The sequence below is a fragment of the Quercus robur genome, chromosome 11 (assembly GCF_932294415.1).
Source record: "Quercus robur chromosome 11, dhQueRobu3.1, whole genome shotgun sequence".
Classification (NCBI taxonomy): domain Eukaryota; kingdom Viridiplantae; phylum Streptophyta; class Magnoliopsida; order Fagales; family Fagaceae; genus Quercus; species Quercus robur.
Window position 1 is genome coordinate 8,746,157 of NC_065544.1, and position 24,675 is coordinate 8,770,831.

At 37.7% G+C, this 24,675-nt stretch overlaps 1 protein-coding gene across 1 annotated transcript; it reads right to left on the bottom strand.

The window, feature by feature from the left end:
- Positions 1-19,711: 19,711 nt before the first annotated feature.
- On the bottom strand, positions 19,712-20,663 carry LOC126707208 (probable E3 ubiquitin-protein ligase ATL44). Its single transcript, XM_050406801.1, has one exon. It carries the CDS (start codon positions 20,569-20,571, stop codon positions 20,080-20,082), a length of 492 nt encoding a protein of 163 aa, XP_050262758.1. The 5' UTR covers positions 20,572-20,663; the 3' UTR covers positions 19,712-20,079.
- Between the last annotated feature and the right edge of the window lie 4,012 nt (positions 20,664-24,675).

Here is a 24,675-nt window from a genome sequence, read left to right on the forward strand (position 1 = left end):
CACTATTCTTTGGCCGTGAAGATGAAAAGGCACGTGTCCTAGTATGACTACTAAAGGACATAGAGGAATTAGAATTCCCATGAAATTGAGTTAAAAAGCTCAAAACTTTTAATTACTCACCAAGAATAGGTATAGAACCTTTAGACCAAGGATGAGACCTATTTGACACTCGCTTATAAGGAAACAACTTGAAACAATTAGGACGAGTGTGACCAGAAGCACCACAATGGTGACAAACATGAGTAGTTTTCGAACTACTATGCTTCCTAGAAGGAGGTCTAACCTTAGAGGTTGACAAAGACCTTAATTTAGGACAATTTGGCCTAATATGACCAACAATATAACAATGATGACAAGTGGGGACAAATTCAAAATTTTTATTCAACCTAGGAGAAGTTTTAGACATAGGTTTAGAAACTTCCACGTTAAGATTAGAATTTTTACCTTTGTCTATCCTAGCAATATTAGCCTTCAACTCTTCATTATTCCTTTTAAATGGAGGAATATAAAAATCCTTTTCTTTTGAGTTAGGCTCAACAACAAGTTTGGCACTAGTTAATTTTTCAACTTCAGTTTTAGATTCAACTAGTTGCTCTTCCAAACTTTTAATTTTGTCCACCTGAGATGAAATTTGATTTTTAAATTTCTCATTCCAATTATTGGCTTCATCCAATTTTGCAATCAAATCATCTTTTTCAAGCTTGACCTTTTTAAAATTAGCTTTTAATTTTGTAGAACATTCAAGAGATTTCATACAAAAATTATAAAGCTTGCAAAAGGCATCTTGAATATCATCATCATCATTCAACATAAGATCATGCAAATCAAAACAATCAAGAGTTTCCATGACAACAGGGGTCAATGGATCACACAGCAAAGATTAAAACCTAATCAGAGTGTGCTTACTCTGATACCACTTGATAGGCCACAAACTGAATAACCCCTTGTGAAAGAAATTAATTAATTAATTAGACAAGTTATTAATTAATCAATTTATCATGCAAACGCGTTGTAGCACAAACAAATCACCAATAAACTAAATATGCAGTGGAAAATAAATAACACGGTGATTTGTTTACGAATTGGAAAAACCTAACGACAAAAACCCCATCGAGTGATTTTCAGGTCACCACTCCCGAAACTCCACTATTATCACAACAAGCAGTTACAAGTAAAGGAATCTAAGTACCTTACCAACCTACAGTTGAACCCTTACCCCAATACCCAATTGGACTTGTTCTGTAGTGACAGTTCCCCTTTCTGATGCACGACTCACAGCACGTAACTAACCAATTGATGCACGGATCCCAGTACGTGGCTTACTCCTTTGCATGAATCCAAGTACGTGACTAACTCCATAGCAACCCTTTGATTGTTGTAGTTGATTTGCAGCAGCTTCACATAGAAACACCAATAAGATCTTCAATGTTGGTGCAAGAGACTTTGCTTGGTTACAAAACCCGAAGGCATACAAGAAACGTAGCAAGAACTTTTTCTTCTATAGGAGGAGGCTAGGGTTTCAAAAAGAAAACCTTATAAAGCTCTCTAGGGTTAGGTTTTTTTTTTCCCACCTCCTTTAAATAGGAGCTTAATGGGCTCTCCTATTCCAAATAGGTTTACACAAACCTTAGGTTTTCCTAGTCCAATAAAGATTATACAAACCCATAAACAAATAGTCTTTTAGAATAAAAACGTTGCTGGCTATAATCTGAATCTCGTAAGCTCGATCGATCAAGACATCTATCGAGATTTAATGAATCTTGACAGATCCAGCTTCTGTTGAGGAGGTATCGAGACTTGCAGATTTGCACTTTTCTTGAGTAGTTCTTGAGTAATCTTCATGTCTTCAATTTAACCACTTGTATTGATCATCTTGAACCTACTTAGATTTACCCAAATACAAGTAAAGTGTGTTTTTTCAAATGATATGCCAATTACATAAAAATATATCCCCAACACACTTAAGGCTTTTGATCTTAATCTCATGTTATCATTCATACTTTCCAATATATTTATGGTAGGATGATTTAGCCTTACTCTAGAGGATGGACCTTTAACTAGAGATGTTGAGGTACCTTTTTGTTCTGATGAAGGACTCAGCTCATGGTGTGCTTGTTGAGTCTCATGAACCGATGTGGATGGTTCTGGACTTGTTGGAACAGAGACTGCATCATTCAGCACCATCAACTCTTCATCACTATGTTTCCCCCACATAATCAACAGGAAGTGAGTCATCAACCTCTATAGGCTTATCTTGAACCGAAGTAGTGTTTTCTGAATGTGCTTCTAAACATACTTCATCATTGATCACAATATTTGAAGATTCCATGACTGTTTTGGTTCTCAGATTATACATTCTATATGCTCTACTAGTAGAAGAGTATCCCAGAAAATATCCCTTGTCACTCTTTGCATCAAACTTTTCTAGGTTCTCTCTATCATGCAGAATGTAACAATCACTACCAAATATCCTGAAATATTTTACAACAGGCTTCTTTCCTCTCCAGAGTTCATAGGGAGTTTTCTTGGAATCAGGTCTGAAATACACCCGATTGATTGTATGTCAAGCAATGTTAACTGCTTCTCCCTAGAAGGATTTGGGCAACTTTTTATTGTGTAGCATGACACATGCCATCTCCTAAACAACCCTATTCTTCCGTTCCACTATTCCATTTTGTTGTGGTGTCTTGGATGAAGAGAACTCTTGATGCGTGCCTTGATCATTACAGAAGGTAGCCAGCTTGGTATTCTCAAATTCTCTTCCATGATTACTTCTGATTCTGGCTATCATAGCATCTTTCTCAACCTGCAATTTCTTGCATAGATGTATCATCTTCTCAGGAGCCTCAGCTTTATCTTTCAAAAGCACAACCCAAGTATATCTAGTAAAGTCATCCACAACAACTAGAATATACTTCTTTCCACGTAAACTCTGAACTCTGGCAAGACCCATAAGATCAATGTGCAATAACTCTAGAGGTCTTGAAGTTTGAACACTAGCTACAGACGGATGTTTGGATTTCACTTGTTTACCTATCTGACATGGTCCACAGATGCATTTATCTATCTTCTCAAACTTAGGTAAACCAATAACTGCATTACACTTGGAAATCTTCTCTAATTGCTTATGACTGGCATGTCCCAACCGTTGATGCCACAAGTCAACTTGATCGATCTTTGCACTAAAACACTTGTTGTTTACACTTGGTGTTATGCCATAGTAGTTGTCAGCTGTCCTTACACCAACACACATATAATCACCTCCTCCATCAAGTATCTCACATTCATACTTAGTGAAGAGAACATTCAGTCCATTGTTGGCCTTCAATCCATCAACATACCAAACATCTTCAAAGACTGGCAACCCTAGAATGTCCATAGTTCCAATGCCTTTGATCACAGATTTGCTTCCATCTCCAAAAGTAACTGTCCCAATCTTCCCTTCAAAGAATGTCTTGAATAAACCTTTGTTTCCTATCATATGCCTGAAACAACCACTATCCAAATACCAAAGACAAGAATCACGTGCCTTTAATGCGATTAAAGCAGTATAACACAAATAATTATCATCACATGTGATTAGACCAAGATGCTCAAGGAAAGATTTAGCAAAACCAACAAGTAGGCAAGTTGACATATAAGCACAATGATTTTCCAAGAATCCATGACAACAGGGGTCAAGGATCAGCTCAAAGAACAAAAGATCTAGAACAAGAGAGCAACCCGCTCTGATACCACTTGTTTGTTTTTAGACCCCTTAAAACACAATTAGATTAACCTAGTTAATTAGCCAAGTGATTACTTAGTCCAAATTTCAGATCTAGGTTAAAACAATCATATAATCATATCAATGCAAAGTGCAGAATATAAAGAACACAAAGATATGATGACCCAGGAAACCAAACCGGTAAAAACCTGGGGTGGATTTAACCTAGATATCCTCAAGGTAAACCTGAATCCATTATGAAAGAATCGAAGTTTTACAATAGCGACTTAGACCACTAACATCCTATTGCTACCCACCAATAGAAACTTACTGACACGACCACGTGTAAGCTTCGAGACCACGGACTCCTTCTTTCTTGGATTCTCCAACAACTACAAGCACTCCCGCTTGTATATCTTTAAGCTTTTATTGCAGCAACTGAATGATCATCAAGTTCTTGAATCGAATTCTCCTTCTTGATAATCCTAAGTATGTGTGAAGGCAAATACCTCTAGATCTCACAAAAGATTCACACACACAGCAAAAGGAGCAACCTAAAACGTGGCTAGGGTTTTCCCTTTTATACTTAGGGCAAAATATAAAACCCTACACGTCATATGGGCTTAGGGCTAAGTTGGAAAATTCTGTAGAAAAAACGTTTTGCTCGAATTCTCGATCGATCGAGATAGGAAAAATCATACTATAACTTCTGCAACAACTCAATTCCAACTTTACATAAAACGCATTCACTTTGAGCAAGTCCAAACAAGACTATAAAACCTGTTTTGATCATGGTTTGCCAACAATACAAATTAGAGTTCTAATACATTAGTTCCTAAGTACTTAGAACCTAACAACTTCATCATTCTGGGAGATAAGATGATGAACTTCCAGAGGAGTGAGAGGACTTGCTATTCTAGACAATGATCTTATTTCCACTCTTGAGTTCACGGGAGTTGATTCCATTTCCAGTGTAGGTCCTTCAACTTCCATATCAAGAGCTTCAACCTCAACTGTGGATTCTTTGGTGCTTGGTCCTTCTCCATCGTCAACCATCTCTACCTTTGTTATGGCATCATCAATTTCTACGTTGATGGATTCCATTACCATCTTTGTTCTCTTGTTGAAAACTCTATATGCCCAGCTAGTAGTAGAATACCCAAGGAAAATGCCTTCATCACTTTTTGCATCAAATTTTCCAAGATTCTCCTGATCATTTAGAATATAACACTTGCTTCCAAAGACTCAGAAGTACTTCACTCTAGGCTTCTTTCCATTCCAAATTTCATAAGCGGTCTTCTTTGTCCCCACTTGGAAGAACATTCTATTACCAATGTGACATGAGGTGTTCACGGCTTCTCCCCAAAAATTTTGAGGAATTTGCTTGTTGAGTAGCATAACTCTTGCCATTTCTTGAATCACCTGATTCTTCCTCTCAACTACCCCATTTTGTTAAGGAGTTCTAGGGGCTAAAAATTCCTTTTTGATTCCATTCTTCTCACAAAACGACTCAAATCTTGCATTCTCAAACTCCTTGCCATGATCACTTCTTATCTTGACAATAGGAACCCCTTTCTCGTTTTGTAGTCTCTTGCAAAGAATTTCCAATTTCTCACATGCTTCTGATTTTTCTCTAAGAAATTCAACCCAAGTGTATCTTGAGAAATCATCAACAATGACCATAATGTACCTCTTTCCTCCTAGACTTTCAGTTCTAGTAGGCCCCATTAGATCAACGTGAAGAAGCTCTAAACAATATGAGGTAGCAATCACATTCACCTTGTGATGACTTGCATTTGTTTGTTTTCCCATTTGACATGCACCACAAATAGTCTTCTCCACCTTTCCAAACTTTGGAAGTCACTCAACCGCTTCAAGTTTAGATACTTTAGCTAATTGTTTGAAATTTGCATGCCCAAATCTATGATGCCAAAGTTCCAACATGTCAACACGAGCACTTTTACACAAAATGGGTGCCGTAGGAACTACTCCGTAGCAATTGTCGGTAGTCCTATTTCCCTCTAAGACTTGAATCCCTTCTTCATTAATGATTATGCACCCCTTCTTTGAGAATTGAACAAGGAAGTCCTCATCACATATTTAAGTGATGCTTAAGAGATTCACCTTCAACCCTTTGATGTATAAGACATCTTTCAATAGAGGTAATATCGGTATCTCGACAATCCCTTTACCAAGAACATGAGCATGACTTCCATCGCCAAATGTCACATAGTCACCAACCTTCTCTTTGAGAGACTTAAATAGTGATTTATCCCCTGTCATGTGACGAGAACAACCACTATCAAGATACCATAGACATGAATTGAAAACCTTCAAAGAAGTGTGCACAAACATGAAAGCTTGAGACAAGCACTCTTGACCTTCAAACAGCAACTTGTCTTCATTTTCCATGCTCTTGTTAGAATGAATTTTCTTTTTCAGATTCTCAACCTTATCACACAATATTCTTTTTCTTCTTTTATACTTCTTAATCAAAGAATTAGATTCACATAGACCACTGTGTAAGATGTGATTCTCATTTTCAAAATATTTCAGCATGTGAACAAACATCCTAGCATGTTTCTTTGTTTTTAATAACTCTAGGAGTTCATTGTTAGGACACCCTTCAAACATACTCATAGAGTCAATATCACAACCATTTAAGCCACAATTCAACATAGCCTTTTCCATAGCTTCATCCATAGCTAAGGGGTCTAGGATCGCACTAATATAATTAAACCACATCAAGTGCACCCGCTCTGATACCAATTGAATGTTCAAATAGTGTGTAAAACACCCTGAATGTTTAGACCCCAAATTACAAATTACCAATTCAAGTTTATTATCAAACAATGTATGTGCGGAATATGAAAATAAGCTAAAACAGAATTGATAAAACAATCTAAACCAAATAAAATCACAACCACAGCAGAAATTAAATGGCAAAGATTAAGGGAAGAGAGATGCAAACACAATGACAACACAATGATGTGTTATCGAAGAGGAAACCAAAGTCCTCGGCGTAAAACCTCTCTGCCACCCTCCAAGCAGTTAATAATCCACTAGAGAATGAACCAAGCTTCTTTCTCCAATGAGGTTACGCCGAACCTTTGTCTTCTCTAGCTTACCGAATCCCGCTATAGTTCATAGTATCAACCAATATCAATTGGTCCCTTCCTAACTGCTTCCCAAGCACCAAATAGCCTCCTCACAAATATAGGTATGGTAAGAAAAGGTTTTGGCTAATGTACCTCTCAAGGATGTAACAATGGAGAGGGTGAGAGTAGAGGAATTTGAAGAATCAAAGGATGAAGATTGTGGATGAGTCAATCTTGTTTTTGTCTAGGGTTTCTCTCTCAAAATTCTCTCTAGAAGCTCTCTACAATACATACGTGGGTATAAGAGGTATTTATACTAGCGTGTGTTTGGAATGCGAAAGGTCAGTTTTTCCCAAACAGAGTAGTCTGGTGACTTGACCTCGCGACTTGACAGAGTCGCAAGTTTGAGTCGCGAGCTAACTGCCTAGCCAGATTGGAAGTTTTGTCCTCTAGTGCTCCAGCTGGCGTGACTCTTCAACTCCCCTGCATGCTTTACGCATGTGCCTCCTTTGGCGACTTGCCAGCCATGAACCAGTCACGAGATCCAATCGCGAGACCCTGCTGAGTGCACACTCTTGAGCTTTTCTTCACACTCTCTCACACACTACCCTTACATGATTTGCACCTAAATACAAGGTTTCTAAATGCTGAATTATAAGCAAATTGGCACGAAATAAAGCCAACAAAATGGTTGATTAATTTCAACGTTACAAATTTATCTGTTGAGAATTAGTGCTCAACAGCTCCTCGATCCATCGAGATTTGTGTTTCTATATATAGCTTCAACGCAATTTTTTTTCTCATTTCTCTCCAATCTCTCTTGACAGAAACTCTCTCCTTTCTCTCCTAAACACTTTTCCCTCAACCCCTTCGCCTTTCCCACTTGTTTTTCGGTCTAAACCTTGGTTTCTACCTTTGGTATGATCTATTCTCTCTCATTTATCAAGCATTTCATACATTTAGACCTAGGTTTTGGTTTTTTTTTTTTTTTTTTGAAAATTTTTGGGGTTTTTCAAAATTGTTGAGTTATTTGTGAAATTTTTTAGTTCGGTTTTGTTTAAATGATCCTATATGATCATGCATTGCAATACATTTGCATCTTCACAATGTTTCATGCATTGTAGATGTGTGATTTCTTTGTTGGAACCTTGTGTGTTGGTCAGTTTGGATTGGGCTAAGCCCATGATGTTTTTACTGTTGCATGTCACATTCATGCATTTTTCATGCATAAATACCATTCTTTTCCTTCTTTTTGATATTTTTGTTGATTAGTACTTTTCTACTTGTCTCTCTCTCTCTCTCTTTTTCTTTTAGAAAGTTTACACATGGCACCCAAGCACAAATCCACTCCGTCTCGAAACCCTCTTCATTCCGGGGAATCTTCTTCTTCTAATCCTACACCCTCTCATGTCAGGTTTCGTGATGATAAAGCCCGTCAGGACTTTTCGAAGAACTTTTCTAAATGTGGCATTCATTAAGAATGCCAGGTTTTCCTTTCAGATTTCTCTGATACTAATCTACCCACTGTCATTAACAGTAGGGGTTGGGAATCCCTTTGTGATATCCCAGTCAGTTGTCCCTCCGTGATCATACAAGATTTTTACTCCAATATGCACGGATTTGATTATTCCATACCTCGTTTTCTCACTTCTGTTCAAGGTATACATATTGTAGTCACACCGGAGCTTATCTCCAATGTGCTACACATCCCGAAGGTATCGCATCCTGATTACCCCCGTTGTCCTCATCTAAAGACTGTGTCTAAAGACGAGCTCATGTCTCTCTTCTGTGAGACACCTTCATCTTGGGGTGATCGTCAAAACACCCCTTGCTCAGGCTTTACAAAAGGTCTGAGATTCCTGAATATGGCGATGACACTTGTTTTACATCCCTTGTCTCACTATAATTCTATTACTGAGCCTTGTGCTTGCTTTTTGCTATCCCTCCTTGAGGGGCTTACCATTGACTTTTCCTCTCACTTCATACTCTTCCTTATAGATATCTGTAAGGATATAGCAACCTGTGATAAGCTTATTTTTCATTCTGCTATCACGAGGATCATTCGCCATGCCTCTGTGTCCTATCTTGAGTCTACTCAATTCACCATCATGGGTGCCATTAGCAGCGTGTCCGTTAGACAAAGTGAGGCTTAGCTTCGACCGAAGTGGCCAAGGACAGAGATGGCGACTCCTCCAGCCTTTTCCGCTCCTTCGTCTTTTGCGGGTGGCGTGACTCTTGAGGCCATCATGGATGCTCACCTTGACACTCTCAGTGATGAGTTGTGTCAGGTGAACACTCGTGTTAATCGTATCACACGACAACAGACTGTTATGGGAGGTTTCACCGCGTCTCTATCTCCATCTCCAAAGGCTTCAGAGGATGACGGCGATGATGATGGCTCCAATGATGATGATAAGGGCATGAAATGTAAGGTTGAATTTAATCAACCATCTTATTGGCTTTATTCCGTGCCAAATTTGCTTGTATTTCAGCATTTAGTAACCCTGTGTTTAGGTGGGTTTGTTGTAAGGGTAGTGAGTGAGATGGAGTGTTGATTGCTCAAGAGTGTGCAAGAAAACAGAGACTTGTGGCTTGATCTCGCGGGTGGCTCGCGGCTGCAAGCCACCAGATGCAGCACACGTGCCAAGCATGCCAGAAGGTAAATAGTCATGCTAGCTGGAGCACTACAGGACAAAACAGGACAACTGGCCATACGGTTATCTCACGACTTAGTCAAGTCGCGAGGCCAAGCCACGAGCCACCCCTGTTTTGTAAAACCTGACGTTTCACATTCCTCACTCATTCCAGTATAAATACCCCTTATACCCACATATGAAATAGAGCTTCCAGAGATAATTTTGAGAGAGAAACCCTAAAGAAAAACAAGATTGATTCACCTACAATCTATACATTAGAGTCTCTTCAAATTCCTCAACTTTCTTCCTCTCCATTGTCAAACCCTTGAGAGGCATTTTACCAAAACCTTGTTCTCACCATATTCATCACTGTAAGAGGGCTGTTTGGTGCTCTGGGAAGCAGTTAGGAAGGAACCAATCTACATTGGTTGATGCTACGGTCTAGTAGCGGAATCCAGGAAGATAGAAAAGAAAAAGGTTCGACGCAACCTCGTTGGAGCAAGAAGCTTGGAGGGCTTAGGTGCACTGGGTAGATTAGGCTTGAAAGGTCTATTGCTGTCCATGTATCCCAACTACATTTTCTAGTGGATTGTTTACCACTTGGAGGGCGGCGGAGAGGTTTTACGCTAAGGGCTTCGGTTTCCTCTTCGATAACACATCGCGTGTTGTCTTTGTGTTTGCATCTTCCTTCCCTTTTATCTTTACCTTTTATTATCTGCTGTGGGTTGTGATTTTAATTTGGCTTAGATAGTTTTTCCAATTCTATATTATAGCTTATGTTCATTTTCCGCACACTAGTTGTTTGACATAATACTTGAATTGGTTACGTTGTAAATTGGGGGTCTAAACGTTCAAGGGTGTTTATACACATATTTGAACTTTCAATTGGTATCAGAGCGGGTGCACTTGTTGTGGTTTTACTACCGAAGTGCGATCCTAGACCCCTGTGTTGTGGTAGCTGTTATGGAAAATACCATGCTGAATTGTAGTTTAAGTGTTTGTGAAAATGACTCTATGCATTTGTTTGAAGGTGTCTTACCAATGATCTTGTAGAGTTGCTAAAAACTAAGAAACATGCTAGGATTTTTGTTCACATGCTGGAATATTTTGAAAACCAGAATCATATCTTACACAGCAGCATATCTGAATCTAAATCATTGATTAAGAAATATAAAAGAAAGAATAGAATGTTGTGTGAGATGATTGAGAATCTGAAAATGAAATGTCAATCTGACAGAAGCATGAAAATTGATGATGAGTTTTTGTTTGAAGGTTAAGAATGTTTGTCTCATGTGAGCTTATTTGTGCATACATCATTGAAGGTGTTTAATGCATGCTTGTGGTATCTTGACAGTGGTTGTTCTCGCCATATGACAGGGGATAAGTCTCTGTTTAAGACACTCAAAGAAAAGGTTGGTGACTATGTGACTTTTGGTGATGGAAGTCATGCTCAAGTCTTAGGCAAAGGGACAATCGAGATACCTGGATTACCGTTGTTGAAAGATGTGTTATACATAAAAGGGCTGAAGGCAAATCTGCTGAGCATCACTCAAATTTGTGATAATGATTTCCTGGTACAATTCTCTAAGAAGGGATGCTTGATCATCAATGAGGAAGGGATTCAGGTCTTAGAAGGAAATCGGACTACAGACAACTGTTATGGAGTACTTCCCACGGCACCTATTTCGTGTAGAAGTACTTGTGTTGATATGTTGGAACTTTGGCATCACAGATTTGGGCATGCTAATTTCAAACAAGTTGTCAAAGTGTCCAAACTTGAAGCAGTTTAGGGACTTCCTAAGTTTGGAAAGGTGAAGAAGACCATTTGTGGTGCATGCCAAATGGGAAAGCAAACTAAGGCAAGTCATCACAAGGTGAATGTCATTGCTACTTCTCGGTGTTTGGAGTTACTTCATGTTGATCTAATGGGGCCTACCAGAACTGAAAGTCTAGGAGGAAAGAGATACATTATGGTCATTGTGGATGATCACTCAAGATACACTTGGGTTGAATTTCTTAGAGAAAAATCAGAAGCATGTGAGAGGTTGGAAATTCTGTGCAAGAAACTTCAAAACGAGAAAGGGATCCCTATTGTCAAAATAAGAAGTGATCATGGGAGAGAATTTGAGAATGCAAGATTCGAGTCTTTCTGTGAAAAGAATGGAATCAAAAGGGAATTTTCAGCCCCCAAAACTCCACAACAAAATGGAATGGTAGAGAGAAAAAATCGGGTGATTCAGGAAATGGCGAGAGTCATGCTGCTTAACAAGCAAATACCTCAAAAGTTTTGGGGAGAAGCTGTCAACACCTTGTGTCACATTGGCAATAGAATATTTTTTCGAGTAGGAACAAAGAAGACCGCCTATGAGATTTGGAATGGAAAGAAGTCTAGAGTGAAGTATTTCCGGGTGTTTGGGAGCAAATGTTATATCCTAAATGATCGGGAGAATCTTGGGAAGTTTGATGCGAGAAGTGATGAGGGTATTTTTCTTGGGTACTCTACTACGAGTCAGGCATATAGAGTTTTTAACAAGAGAACTAAGACAGTGATGGAGTCCATCAATGTCAAGATTGATGATGCCTTATCTAAGGTGGAGATGATTGATGATGGAGAAGGGCCAAGCACCAAAGAACCCGATGTTGAGGTCGAAGCTCTTGGTATAGAAGTTGAAGAACCTACACCAGAAAAAGAATTGACTCCCATCAACCCAAGAATGGAAACGAGATCGATGTCTAGAACATCAAGTCCTCTTACTCCTCCGGAAGTCCATCCTCCCATCTCTCGAAGTGATGAAGTCTCCACATCAAAGAAGCCATCTTCAAGAGTAATTAAGAACCATCCGGAAAGCAACATCATAGGGTCTCTGGATGAAGGTCTTCGCGTCAGAAAAGGAAACATCCTGTTGGCCAATCATGTAACATAGCATTGCTACCTTGCTCAATTTGAGCCAAAAAGGGTAGAAGAGGCTCTTCAAGATGAGAATTGGGTTGAGTCAATGCATGAAGAGCTGAATCAGTTTATGAGGAATGATGTGTGGGAACTTGCTCCAAGGCCTGAAAATGTTCATGTCATAGGCACAAAATGGATTTTCAAAAACAAAACCGATGAAGATGGAGAGATAATTCGAAACAAATCTCGGTTAGTAGCTCAAGGATACACTCAAGTAGAAGGAGTAGACTTTGATGAATCTTTCGCTCCTATGGCAAGACTTGAATCCATTCGAATTCTCATGTCCATTGCATGCACTATGAATTTCAAACTCTATCAAATGGATGTAAAATGTGCATTTCTGAATGGATACCTAAATGAAGAAGTGTTTGTTGAGCAACCAAAAGGATTTGAGGATCCTCACTTTCCAGATCATGTATTGAGATTGAAGAAAGCCCTTTATGGCTTAAAACAAGCACCTAGAGCCTGGTATGATCGGCTTACACATTACCTCCTAGATAGAGGATTCAAAAGGGGATATGCCGACCGAACTTTGCTTGTCAAAAATGATGAAGATTATCTCCTTGTGGCACAAGTTTATGTTGATGACATAGTGTTTGGGGCAACCATTGAAGATCGTGCTATTGAATTTTCTGAGGAGATGAAGAAGGAATTTGAGATGAGTATGGTGGGGGAACTCACATTTTTCTTGGGTCTTCAAGTCAAACAACAGAAGGAGGGTATATTTGTCTCACAAGAGAAGTATGCTAGAAACATTGTCAAGAAGTTTGGACTAGACTCCAAAAAACATGCCTCCACTCCCATGAGCTCATCTACTAAACTGAATGTTGATTCTTCTGGAGTAGAAGTAAGTCCTACCTTATATAGGAGTATCATTGGGAGTTTACTCTAGCTTATAGCCTGTAGACCGGACATTGCATTGAGTGTTGGTGTTTGTGCCAAATATCAAGCTAATCCAAAGGAATCTCACCTGACTGTTGTTAAGCGAATCATTCGATATGTTAATGGAACTTCAAACTATGGTCTGTGGTATTCAAAAGACTCAAATGCTTGTCTTGCCAGGTATTCAGATGCTAACTGGGCTGGTAGTGTAGACGATCGGAAGAGTACTTCAGGTGGCTGCTTCTACCTTGGTAACAATCTTGTCTTGTGGATGAGCAAGAAACAAAATTCCGTGTCTCTATCTACTGCTTAAGCAGAATACATCGCCGCTGGAAGTTGCTGCACTCAGCTTCTTTGGATGAAGAAATTTCTTCATGATTATGAAATTCCTCAAGAGACGATGTGTGTCTTCTGTGACAACACCAGTGCCATCAATCTTTCCAAGAATCCTGTCCAGCATTCAAAATCTAAACACATAGAGATACGTTACCATTTCATTCATGATCTGGTAGAGGAAAGAGTTGTGTGTCTTGAGTTCATACACACCGACAATCAAAAGGTGGACATCTTCACCAAGCCTCTCGATGGTCCACGGTTTGAATCACTCCATAAGACCATTGGTGTTGGTACAATTCCTTGACTCTCTTGTGTGATGTGTGCTTCACATATTTATAATATGATAAGTTTGTTTGTGTTGGGGCACACACTACTTTGTTGGCTCTTTGTGTAGCATGATTATTGATTGTTTGTCTATTTGTGCATACTGTTGCTCCTTTTATTTTTGTTCAATCTTTTTCTTCTTTTATGTCAAAAATTCAAAAATCACATAAAAATTAGAAAATCAAAAAGTTTGATTGACATAGTTGAGTTTTGTCTCATAACTTGTTTTGCCCTGTACCTTTGTGCTAATGGCTTTGTGCCTTTTCGAGCATAGCTTGTTTCTTTGCACTCTTATCACTGTGGGAGAAATCTTGAAATTTATGTGATTGTTGTAAATAGATCTTCAAACTTGTCATGAATGATGAGTGAATGGTTATGATGATCTTGAGACATGCATAGACTTGTGTTTATATATCTTCCCACTCTTTATTTTTGTTTTTGCTAAAAAGAGCTCACCAAATGTAAATCTCCAAATGAAAAGAGATATTGAGCTGCAAAAACCTGTCGCACATACTAGTATTCGACTAGGAAAAAGGGAAAGCAACCAAAAATTAAAGTGAATGTTTATTCAAAAAAGCCAAAGGCTAGTTCATTAAAGTGAAATATCAAATATCACTCTCACAATGAGAGGTGATTGTCTCGAAAAGGATCAAAAAGATCATTTGTTATGATTGAGAGTGGAGTCAAATGTAAAGCTTCAAGATATGTTATCAAGTTTTGTGGGAGGTCATATATGCATATTTCTATAATTGAGATAGGTCACATGATCTAGTGCTGATTGTGTATGTCTTAGTTGAATTGATCATTGAAACTTCACATTAGACTAAGGACTATCTCATTGTTGATATCCACACACAACACACAAGTTTATGTTCAATAAATGCCATATTCATTTGTGTGATTGTACTTGATGAAATGTGTTTTCACATGCTCAATCTTTGTTAATTAAACACAAAAAGATTTTTTAGTGTTTTAGGTGTTTTTGGAAAGTATTTTGTTCTCAAAATTTGAAAATTTCAAAAATTCATTTTTGCTCTGTTTTGGCGACTCAGTCGCGGGCCTCAGTCGCGAGTTCGCGGGTCAATATTGGCGACTTGTTCGCGAGTGGAAGGTCCAGTCGCGAGGGTTACTCAGAGATTTTCGTGGCTCAGCTCGCGACTCCCTCGCGGGTAGACCTTCCAGTCGCGAAAAACACTTAGCAAATTTTTCAAAATTTTGTCTTTTGAGTGTTTTGGCGGCTTGACCTGGCGACTTATTGGCGACTCACTTCAGTCGCGAAAAATGCGTGGTCTGCAAAATGAGCCCATTTTCAACACCTTTCTCAAAAAGGGGTTCTCATTTGCCTGTCTTGAACTCTGGTTCTGTTCATTTTCTGATCTTACTTTCTCTTATGCATCATCACTGTGGTAATCTTCAAATTCTTTCAACAACTTGTTACCATTCAATCTATCTTCAAGGAAAGGTATAAGTTTTGTTCTCTACTCTTTGTTTTGCATTTTCCTCATGTTTTTATGTTCTCCTTGGTGTTCATATTTCTCTTCCCTGTGTTTGATTACTTGTGTGTATGATGTTCTCATTTTTGTGTGGTTTTAATCTGACCCACTCTATTGTGTAGCTACATTTGGGTCATTTTTGTCCCACATTGCTAGTTTCTGGTCATTTCCATCTAGCTTTTAGGGTTTCTTCATTATCCCTTAATTGTCACTAACCCACTGCTAATAATGTCTGTTGCATTGTGTTCTTTCTTTTCCTCTATTCATGATTCAGACTGGAAATGTCACCATTCAAGAAAGCAGCTGTGAAAGGAGGCAGTTCCAAAGGGAAGGAACATGTCATTGACGTTGATGAGTACTCACCTCAAACAAAAGGGACTCGTTCTTCATCAAAAAGATTCGATCCCAACAAGTTCAGATCCTTTGCTGCCTATCAGTCTCATGAGAATTATTTCCGAAATGCTACACCATTACTAGAAAGACCTGTTGATCAATCATCACTTCATGACACTGACATTCCGAAATGGTTTGCTCACAAGGATTGGAATTACCTTCTCTCTAATCTGGATGACGCGTATGAAGATTTGGTAAAGGAATTTTATGCCAACGCGATTGTGGAAGAAGATGAACTTAAGTGCTAGGTTAGGAAAAAGAGCTTTTCAGTTTCTCCTGCATATTTGGCAGAGATCCTTCACATCAACCGACCAATGCTTCGACACTCACCGGTTTATGATGATCTTTGTCCTGACGAAGAACTTCTCAAGGAGGGTCTTGGACAAGACTTGGAATTCTCATCCAATGGAAACTCCGTCAGTGTTTCCTCTCTTCCTCCAAAACTGAGAGTGCTTACAATTGTGATGTTTCACAATTTGTACCCCTTATCAAGCACTGGGTATATGAACCTCGGACGTGCTTTGTTTCTTCATGATCTAATCTTTGATGTAGAAATTGACATCTGTGCTCATATCTTTCATATTTTGCGCAAAACGGTTCTACGAACTGAGTCCCGAATGTGCATTCCTTTCTACTGTCTCATTTCAAGGATCTTGAAGCTCAAGGGAATTTATCCAACGGCAGATGAATCTCCTCACTCAAAACCGAGTCCAATCAACATGCATACATTCAACGCAAGCATTGGACATAGTCGGAAGAGAGCCAAACCAGAAACTTCTGCATCTCACAGTGGCTCTCATTTCAGCACTCTCTCCCTTGATGAAAAACTTGATCACATTATATCCTCTGTACACGAGTTGAATACAAAGATGTCTGGACTCACATCTACTCTACACCATCATAGCACTCGATGGGATATAAAGTTTACCTCACTTCAAACTTAATTGGATCAGATTCAGAGAAGGCTAGAAGAGAATGTGTGGCCTATTCAATGACAAAAAGCGGGAGTGATAGGCCTGATCAGAGGGGGAGGATATTACCTAAAGGGGAGTGGTTCTGCATTTTTCTTCAGTTTAAGTTGTTATATTGTTTTTGTACCGATGTTGCTTATGTAAGCTTTTAGGGTTATGTTTTATGCATGTATGTAGGCTTTATGGTTTGTATCATGCTTTATGCAGCCTTTTATGCTTTGTTGAAATCAGTACTTCTATCTAAATGTCTTGCATTTTGTTTTAAGTACTGTCACTCTTGTGCCCTTGTAGGATTGTTCCTAGATGCATATACTTAGTGTATTATGCATTGGTTGAGTGTTAGGCATACAAGTAACTTGCTTTGTTCTTGTTAACTTGTATGTTCTAGTGTTCATTCCAAGTGTGAATGAACACTGTGATCACTACCTTGTGGTGATTACTTGGTTGATCAAGCCATGATTTGAAACTTCTCTTCACCCTAGCTTGATCACTTTAAGCCTGTTTCATATGCATTTCATACTTTTCTGCATACAATGATCATGGTGTATTGTTGTGTTTTCAGGAATTTCATGTTCTTATGATTCAAGTGCTTCACAGCTTCTAGAGTTAGGGGTGAGTGAGTTTTGTTCAACTGTTCCCAACTCACATGTTAAGTCTAGAGTCTGTTTTAGGGTTTTGTCACGGAATAGCCAAAGGGGGAGATTGTAAGGTTGAATTTAATCAACCATCTTATTGGCTTTATTCCGTGCCAAATTTACTTGTATTTCAGCATTTAGTAACTCTGTGTTTAGGTGAGTTTGTTGTAAAAGTAGTGAGTGAGATGGAGTGTTGATTGCTCAAGAGTGTGCAAGAAAACAGAGACTCGCGGCTTGATCTCGCGGGTGGCTCACAACTGCAAGCCGCCAGATGCAGCACACGTGCCAAGCGTGCCAGAAGGTGAACAGTCATGCTAGCTGGAGCACTACAGGACAAAACAGGACAACTGGCCATACGGTTATCTCACGACTGGGTCTCACAACTTAGTCAAGTCGCGAGGCCAAGCCGCGAGCCACCCCTATTTTGTAAAACCTGACGTTTCACATTCCTCACTCATTCCAGTATAAATACCCCTTATACCCACATATGAAAGAGAGCTTTCAGAAAGAATTTTGAGAGAGAAACCCTAAAGAAAAACAAGATTGATTCACCTACAATCTATACATTAGAGTCTCTTCAAATTCTTCAATTCTCTTCCTCTCCATTGTCAAACCCTTGAGAGGCATTTTACCAAAACCTTGTTCTCACCATATTCATCACTGTGAGAGGGCTGTTTGGTGTTCTAGGAAGCAGTTAGGAAGGAACCAATTTACATTGGTTGATGCTACGGTATAGTAGCAGAATCCGGGAAGCTAGAAAAGAAAAAGGTTCGGCGCAACCTCGTTGGAGCAAGAAGCTTGGAGGGCTTAGGTGCACTGGGTAGATTAGGCTTGGAGGGTCTATTGCTGTTCATGTATCCCAACTACATTTTCTAGTGGATTGTTTACCGCTTGGAGGGCAGCGGAGAGGTTTTACGCCGAGGGCTTCGGTTTCCTCTTCGATAACACATCACGTGTTGTCTTTGTGTTTGCATCTTCCTTCCCTTTTATCTTTGCCTTTTATTATCTGCTGTGGGTTGTGATTTTAATTTGGCTTAGATAGTTTTTCCAATTCTATATTATAACTTATGTTCATTTTCTGCACACTAGTTGTTTGACATAATGCTTGAATTGGTTACGTTGTAAATTGGGGGTCTAAACGTTCAAGGGTGTTTATACACATATTTGAACTTTCATGAAACAAAACATATTAGGAAAAAAGACAATTTATCTCTTAATTTATTTTTAAGTGAAATTAGTCATTAACTCGTGACTGTTGTCCTAATATGTATAATTATGTGACTGCCTCCACACTACTTACCACTTGTTTTCATTAAGTTTCCTATTCCGTACTAATGATTGATGTCTTACTTGTTTTCTAATTAATATCCCTGATTTGTCTTGGATGATTGATATGATTATCTTGCTATGATTGATATGATTATCTTGCTATCGTTTTGAATAGGTTCTAAATTGAATTCACTTGCAGACTTGCAGTTTGATTCATATGAATGTCATGTTTTCTTATGTCGTAGAAGCTTGAAGAAAGCATACATGATGTTCTTTTTGATAGATAGAAACTAAACTGTTAGCTTCTGGGTAGTAAATTGGAATCCTCCAAAGAAAAGTTTGAGAAAAACTCTGCAATTTTATTGATAATAATGTGATTTGCCTCTGATGGCTACAAAACATATAAACACTGAGAAAGTAAAACCCTAAGATGATTAGAGAGCATCTAAATCCCTAATTCGCACTAATTACACGATTAGGTGACAAAATACCAAAATTTTCCAAAAATGGCAAAATTAAGTTAAATGCAGAATCATAAAATACTGATCTTAAGGGTCATCACAAAACAAGCAGTGCCTTATTCTAACTTTTAAATAAAAAGTTATAAAGGAAACAAAAATTACCATAAACAATAGAATCACAATTTTTGAGGCCTAAATGGAGGAATTCGCTATTTTCAGGAGGTACCTCATGACAAGAAGATGACTATTGCTCAAAAGGTCGCTTCACTTTAGCCTGCCAAATTTTATGCGATTCCAACTTCAAGGCCAATGATTTCTACTAGTGCCTTGCGCGATGACTTCAAGCGCATATGAGAGTCTAAGAATGCCATAGTGGTCTATTCTACATTATTTTTTCATGAAAAGTTGATTGTCAATCTAAATAGAAACAACCCCCCCCCCCCCCCCCGGCCCACCCCAAAAAAAAAAAAAAAAAAGCCATATACTAGGGTTTGGAGATCAAGAAATTTTTTGTCACACACTTCATGCACATCATATCCAAAATTGCGTGCAAGATGTCCACAATTTTTACACAAATATCCATAACAAACGAAAACAATGACAATGAATCTGGACAGATTTGTGATAATCACTGCCCTAGAGACAATGTGAAGCATAGTAACTTTAGAAAAGTATATTGTTACACACTCAAAATAGTATACACTCCTTACACATCATAATCAGAATTGTGTACGGTGATTTTCATAATTTTTTGTTTTTTACACATCATATTCATCATGTCTTTTGACAATCTGGAGCCAATTCAAAAAGTTCAGATAAGTGATATAGAATCATTGATGCCTGAAGATGAGATTTGTGAACCCACTAGCTCCCGTCTCATACTTCTAACCAAACAAATATGCTACCTTGATATCTCTTATAACATCTAAATTATCCTTTCTGTCTTTGCTGGAAACAGTAGAGTTCTGCACAAAGGGCAGGTCACCTGACCCTCATCCACCCATCTATCCAGGCACTCCTTGTGAAACACATGGTAGCAATTACAAAGCTCTCTGATCTCATGGCTTCTCTCCACGCAATTCAAGCAGACAGAACATTCCATTTCCATATCCACGTCTTCATCATCAGTCACTGCTCTATGTCTTTCAACAAAAACACTATATTCTATCACAGGAACCATCTTCTTGATCAACCCCATTAGACTGTCGACTGCGATTAGTGATGGAGTTAAACCATCCATTACAAGAACATAACTAGTGGAATGTTCTTCAGTCTCAGCTGCTTGTTCCGGCGGTTTGAGCAGACCTAGACGTGTGAGTGCCACCATAACAATGAACTTTATATGGTCCAGCATGCCTAGTAAAAATCTAGTGTTTATGGATTTTGGTATCTTCATTGCAATACAGACTAACCCCATGATTATTGTGAGAGAGGGAAATAGGTGTTGAAGAGGTTGAAAGAAAATAAACCATAAGATAGCTTGCACTTCTTTCCAAAATAGTTATTAACAGAGCTGTTTCTTTTCTTCGTGGTTGACATATGATTATAAAATATTATCCCAACTCATCTGGGCCTGGTTGTACGAAATCAACGGAAAGCAACGGTTGATAGTCAATACTTAATACCGCTATATAAAAAGGCTGCCCATATATTTAATCTATATGTTACTAAAAGTTGAAATGTAGTATTAATTGTTGTTGAGTTCCTGTTGTGTCACCTCATCGTCACATCATTCGTTACATCATTATTAATTACTATTTTTTCCTATTTTTTTACAATATATATATATATATATATATATTATTGACTTTTCATATTCATTTTTGTCGGTTTTAACATCTATATATATTTCTTTTTTATTTCCAATTTTCCTATAATATTTTTTAGGGTAAATTCCACAAATCACCCCTGAGATTTGGATTAATACCAATTAGGTCCAAAACATTCCAAAATTGACCCATTTGATCCATAAAGACAATTTTGTCCATGAAGACATTTTAATCCCTAACCCGTTAGCTATTCCGTTAGTCATTTTACCTCTTTCTTTTTCTTTTTCCTCCTTTCTCAAACGTAACAGGTCTGCTCTCTCTCTACCTCTTTCATTCTTCTTCCCTCTGACCTCTCTGCATTTTTTTTTTGGCTAATCTAAACCTCTCTGCACTCTGCTCTTCTTTTCCCTCAGACCTCTCTCTCCAACCTGACCCAGTCTTCTCTCTCTGACTCACCCTTTTCCTTTATCTCTTTCTTCTCTCTGCAACGGCAGTGGTGCATGGGTTTGGTGGTCTGGGTTGGTTGTGGATCGTGATTATGGTGGTTGTTTGTGGTGGTTTTTGGTTGCCGGTGATGGGTTCTGGTTTGTTGTGGGTATTTTGGTGGTGGTGGATTCCAATCTGCAGCGGGTTTGTTGTGGGTTTGAGTTTTTTTATTTGGGTTTTATGGTCGGTGGTTGTTTAAGGTGGTGGTGGTGGTGGGTCTGATTTGGGGTGGATTTGAAATGGAGGTGGTTACGGGTTTTGATCTAGGGTGGATTTGCAGTGAGGTGGTTGTGGGTTACGAAATGTTGATTGGAATTTTTGGATTTGGGTTTGGTTGGGTTTTGTTGCCGGTGTCACTGGGTTTTGTGGCCAAAGGTGGTTGCTGGGTTTAGTGGCCGGTGATGATGGTGGTGGGTTCCAATATGGAATGAATTTGCAATTGGGGGTGGTTTTGGGTTTTGATGTGGTGGTGAGTTTTCTATGTGTTGGAGGATTTGGATATTGTTGGAGCAGATTTGACTGGGTTTTGGTATGGGTAGTAAAATTGTGTTGTGGCTCTTGTTGTAGTTAATCTGAGTGGTTGTGGCTAATCTGAGGAGTGGTTATGGCTGATCTGAGGAGAGAGAGTGAGGGAGGAGGGAAGAGGGAAGAGTAACAGAGAGGGACAGAGAGAAGAGAGAGAAATTAACGGAGGTTAACGTTTAGTGGTGTTTAGGGACAAAATAGTCTTTATGGACCAAATTGGTCAATTTTGGAATGTATTGGACCTAATTGGTATTAACCCAAACCTCAGGGGTGATTTGTGGAATTTACCCTATTTTTTACATTCACTTATTTTTTAAATATTTACACTTTTTCAATATTTCTCCTTCCTTTATACTAAGAGGATGATAATAAAAAGAAACAAAATAAAGGAAGATAAAAGGAAAGAGGAAAAGTGATATCAAGGTAGAATGTTTGGGGAGATGAAAAGGTAAAGAGAAGGAGAAAGGTTGGAGAAAGTGTAAATGTTAAAAAAAAAAATACAATTTTATTTTATTTGAATTTAAGTAAAATATTACATTTTTTATTTTTTAAAACAAAAGGAGAGAGAAAAATATTAATGATTTAATGATAAGGAGGATGTTGAATTTCAATATTGAGAAAAATAGAAGAGAAGAAAAAAATAAGAAAAATTAAAAGATATAAAAATAAACACTAAATTATCCAAATTATGTTACTTAATGGAATACTATTTTATTTTTATCTACTATCTTTAATTTTTTATAATGTAATCGGATAAAATTTAACAATCAAGGAGCAAAATAATAATAATAATAGTTTAAAACACAAAACTAAATCGTATCAACCTAAATTAGAGTTCTTAAAAACACAAAAAATTATCAACCTAAAGCGGAGATGCAATAAAAAATAAAAATCTACCAAAACATTGAGACAGAGAGAGAGAACTATACAAAGAATGGAAAAGAGTGACTAATTTATAATAAGAGGGAAGGGATAAGAAGAGACAAATAAAGTAAGATGAAGGGAAAGATAAATAGTAATATTAAAGTAGAGGGTAGTGGAGGGATGAAAAAAAAAAGTGGTTATTTCCCACTCTTTCTCCCCCAATTTTTTGGTGGATTTTTATTTTTATTTTTCTTGCATCTCTATTTTAGCTTGATAAAATTATGTATTCTTTAGAACTCTATTTTGGTTGATGGGATTTAGTTTTGTGTTTTTAAGGTTTTTTTTATTTTTTATTTTTTTTATGATGTTGATTGTTAAATATTATCATATTGCATTATAAATAATCAAAAAAAGTATATAAGAATGTACTATTATTATATTACATAGAATTATCTGGATAAGTTATTGTTTATTGTTATGTATTTTATTTTTATTTTTTTCTTATATCATTTTATTTAACATTTAAATTCAGCCACAACCCCCATATATATCACTAAATTATTTATATTTCCACTCCTTTTTTTATTTTTAAAAAATTTAAATATAATATTTTGCCCAAATTAAATAAATAAAATTTTCCACATCAAGTGGAGTAATTCTAGGGAAACACTCATTCTCACACCCAATGCATCAAATGAAGAATGAAATACAAAACAAATCAAGTTATAAACACTAAATAAAATAAAAAAACTAATAATGCATATTTAATGTCATAGAATCATCGTCAAATTTTGGAAAACAATAGGTTTCCAATGGAGAGAGAGAGAGAGAGAGAGAGAGAGAGAGATGGTATAGAAAAAAACCAATACAAAGTAATAAAGAGTAAAAAAAAAAAAAAACCCACCCAAACGTCAATTTGTAATTGTTGATTGGAAAACAAAGAGGTTGTAAGGAGAAGTAATAAATAAAATAGAGATTACCATGTGGAGAACTTTAAAAACTTTACAATGTAGTAACATAAACCGTTAAATTCACTTAAAAAATTAAATCAACAATCAACAAATAAATACAATCATAGTACTAAATTTAAATTTAAAACTAATCAAACTCTAACTATGGAAATCATATTAATCAGAACTAAAAAAGAGATGCTCTCTGATAGTAGTAGAAATTACATAAGAAATAAAGTTAGAAAATTTAAAAATCCATTTTGTAAGGTTGAGTTTAATCAACTATTTTGTTGGCTTTATTCCGTGCCAAATTTGCTTGTAATTCAACATTTAGAAACCCTGTATTTAGGTGGGAATCATGTAAGGGTAGTGTGTGAGAGTGTTAAGAAAAGCTCAGAAGTGTGCATTCTGCAGGGACTCGCAACTGGATCTCGCGAGTGGTTCACAGCTAGCAAGTCGCTAAAAGAGGCACACGTGTGAAGCATGCAGAGGAGCTGAAGAGTCACGCCAGCTATTGTACTACAGGACAAAAGTCCCAAGCTGGCCAGGTAGTTAGCTCGCGACTTGAACTCGTAACTCAGTCCAGTCGCGAGGCCAAGTCGCCAGACCACTTTGTTTGGGAAAAACTGACCTTTCGCATTCCAAACACACAACAGTATAAATACCCCTTATACCCAAGAAATGTAGAGAGCTTCCAAAGAGAATTTTGAGAGAGAAACCCTAAAGAAAAACAAAATTGACTCATCCACAATCTTCATCCTTTGATTCAACAAATTCCTCTACTCTCACCCTCTCCATTGTTACATCCTTGAGAAGTACACTAGCCAAAACATTTTCTCACCATACCCATATCTGTAAGGAGGTTGTTTGGTGCTTGGGAAGCAGTTAGAAAAGGACCAATTGATATTGTTTTCTCAATTCTATTTT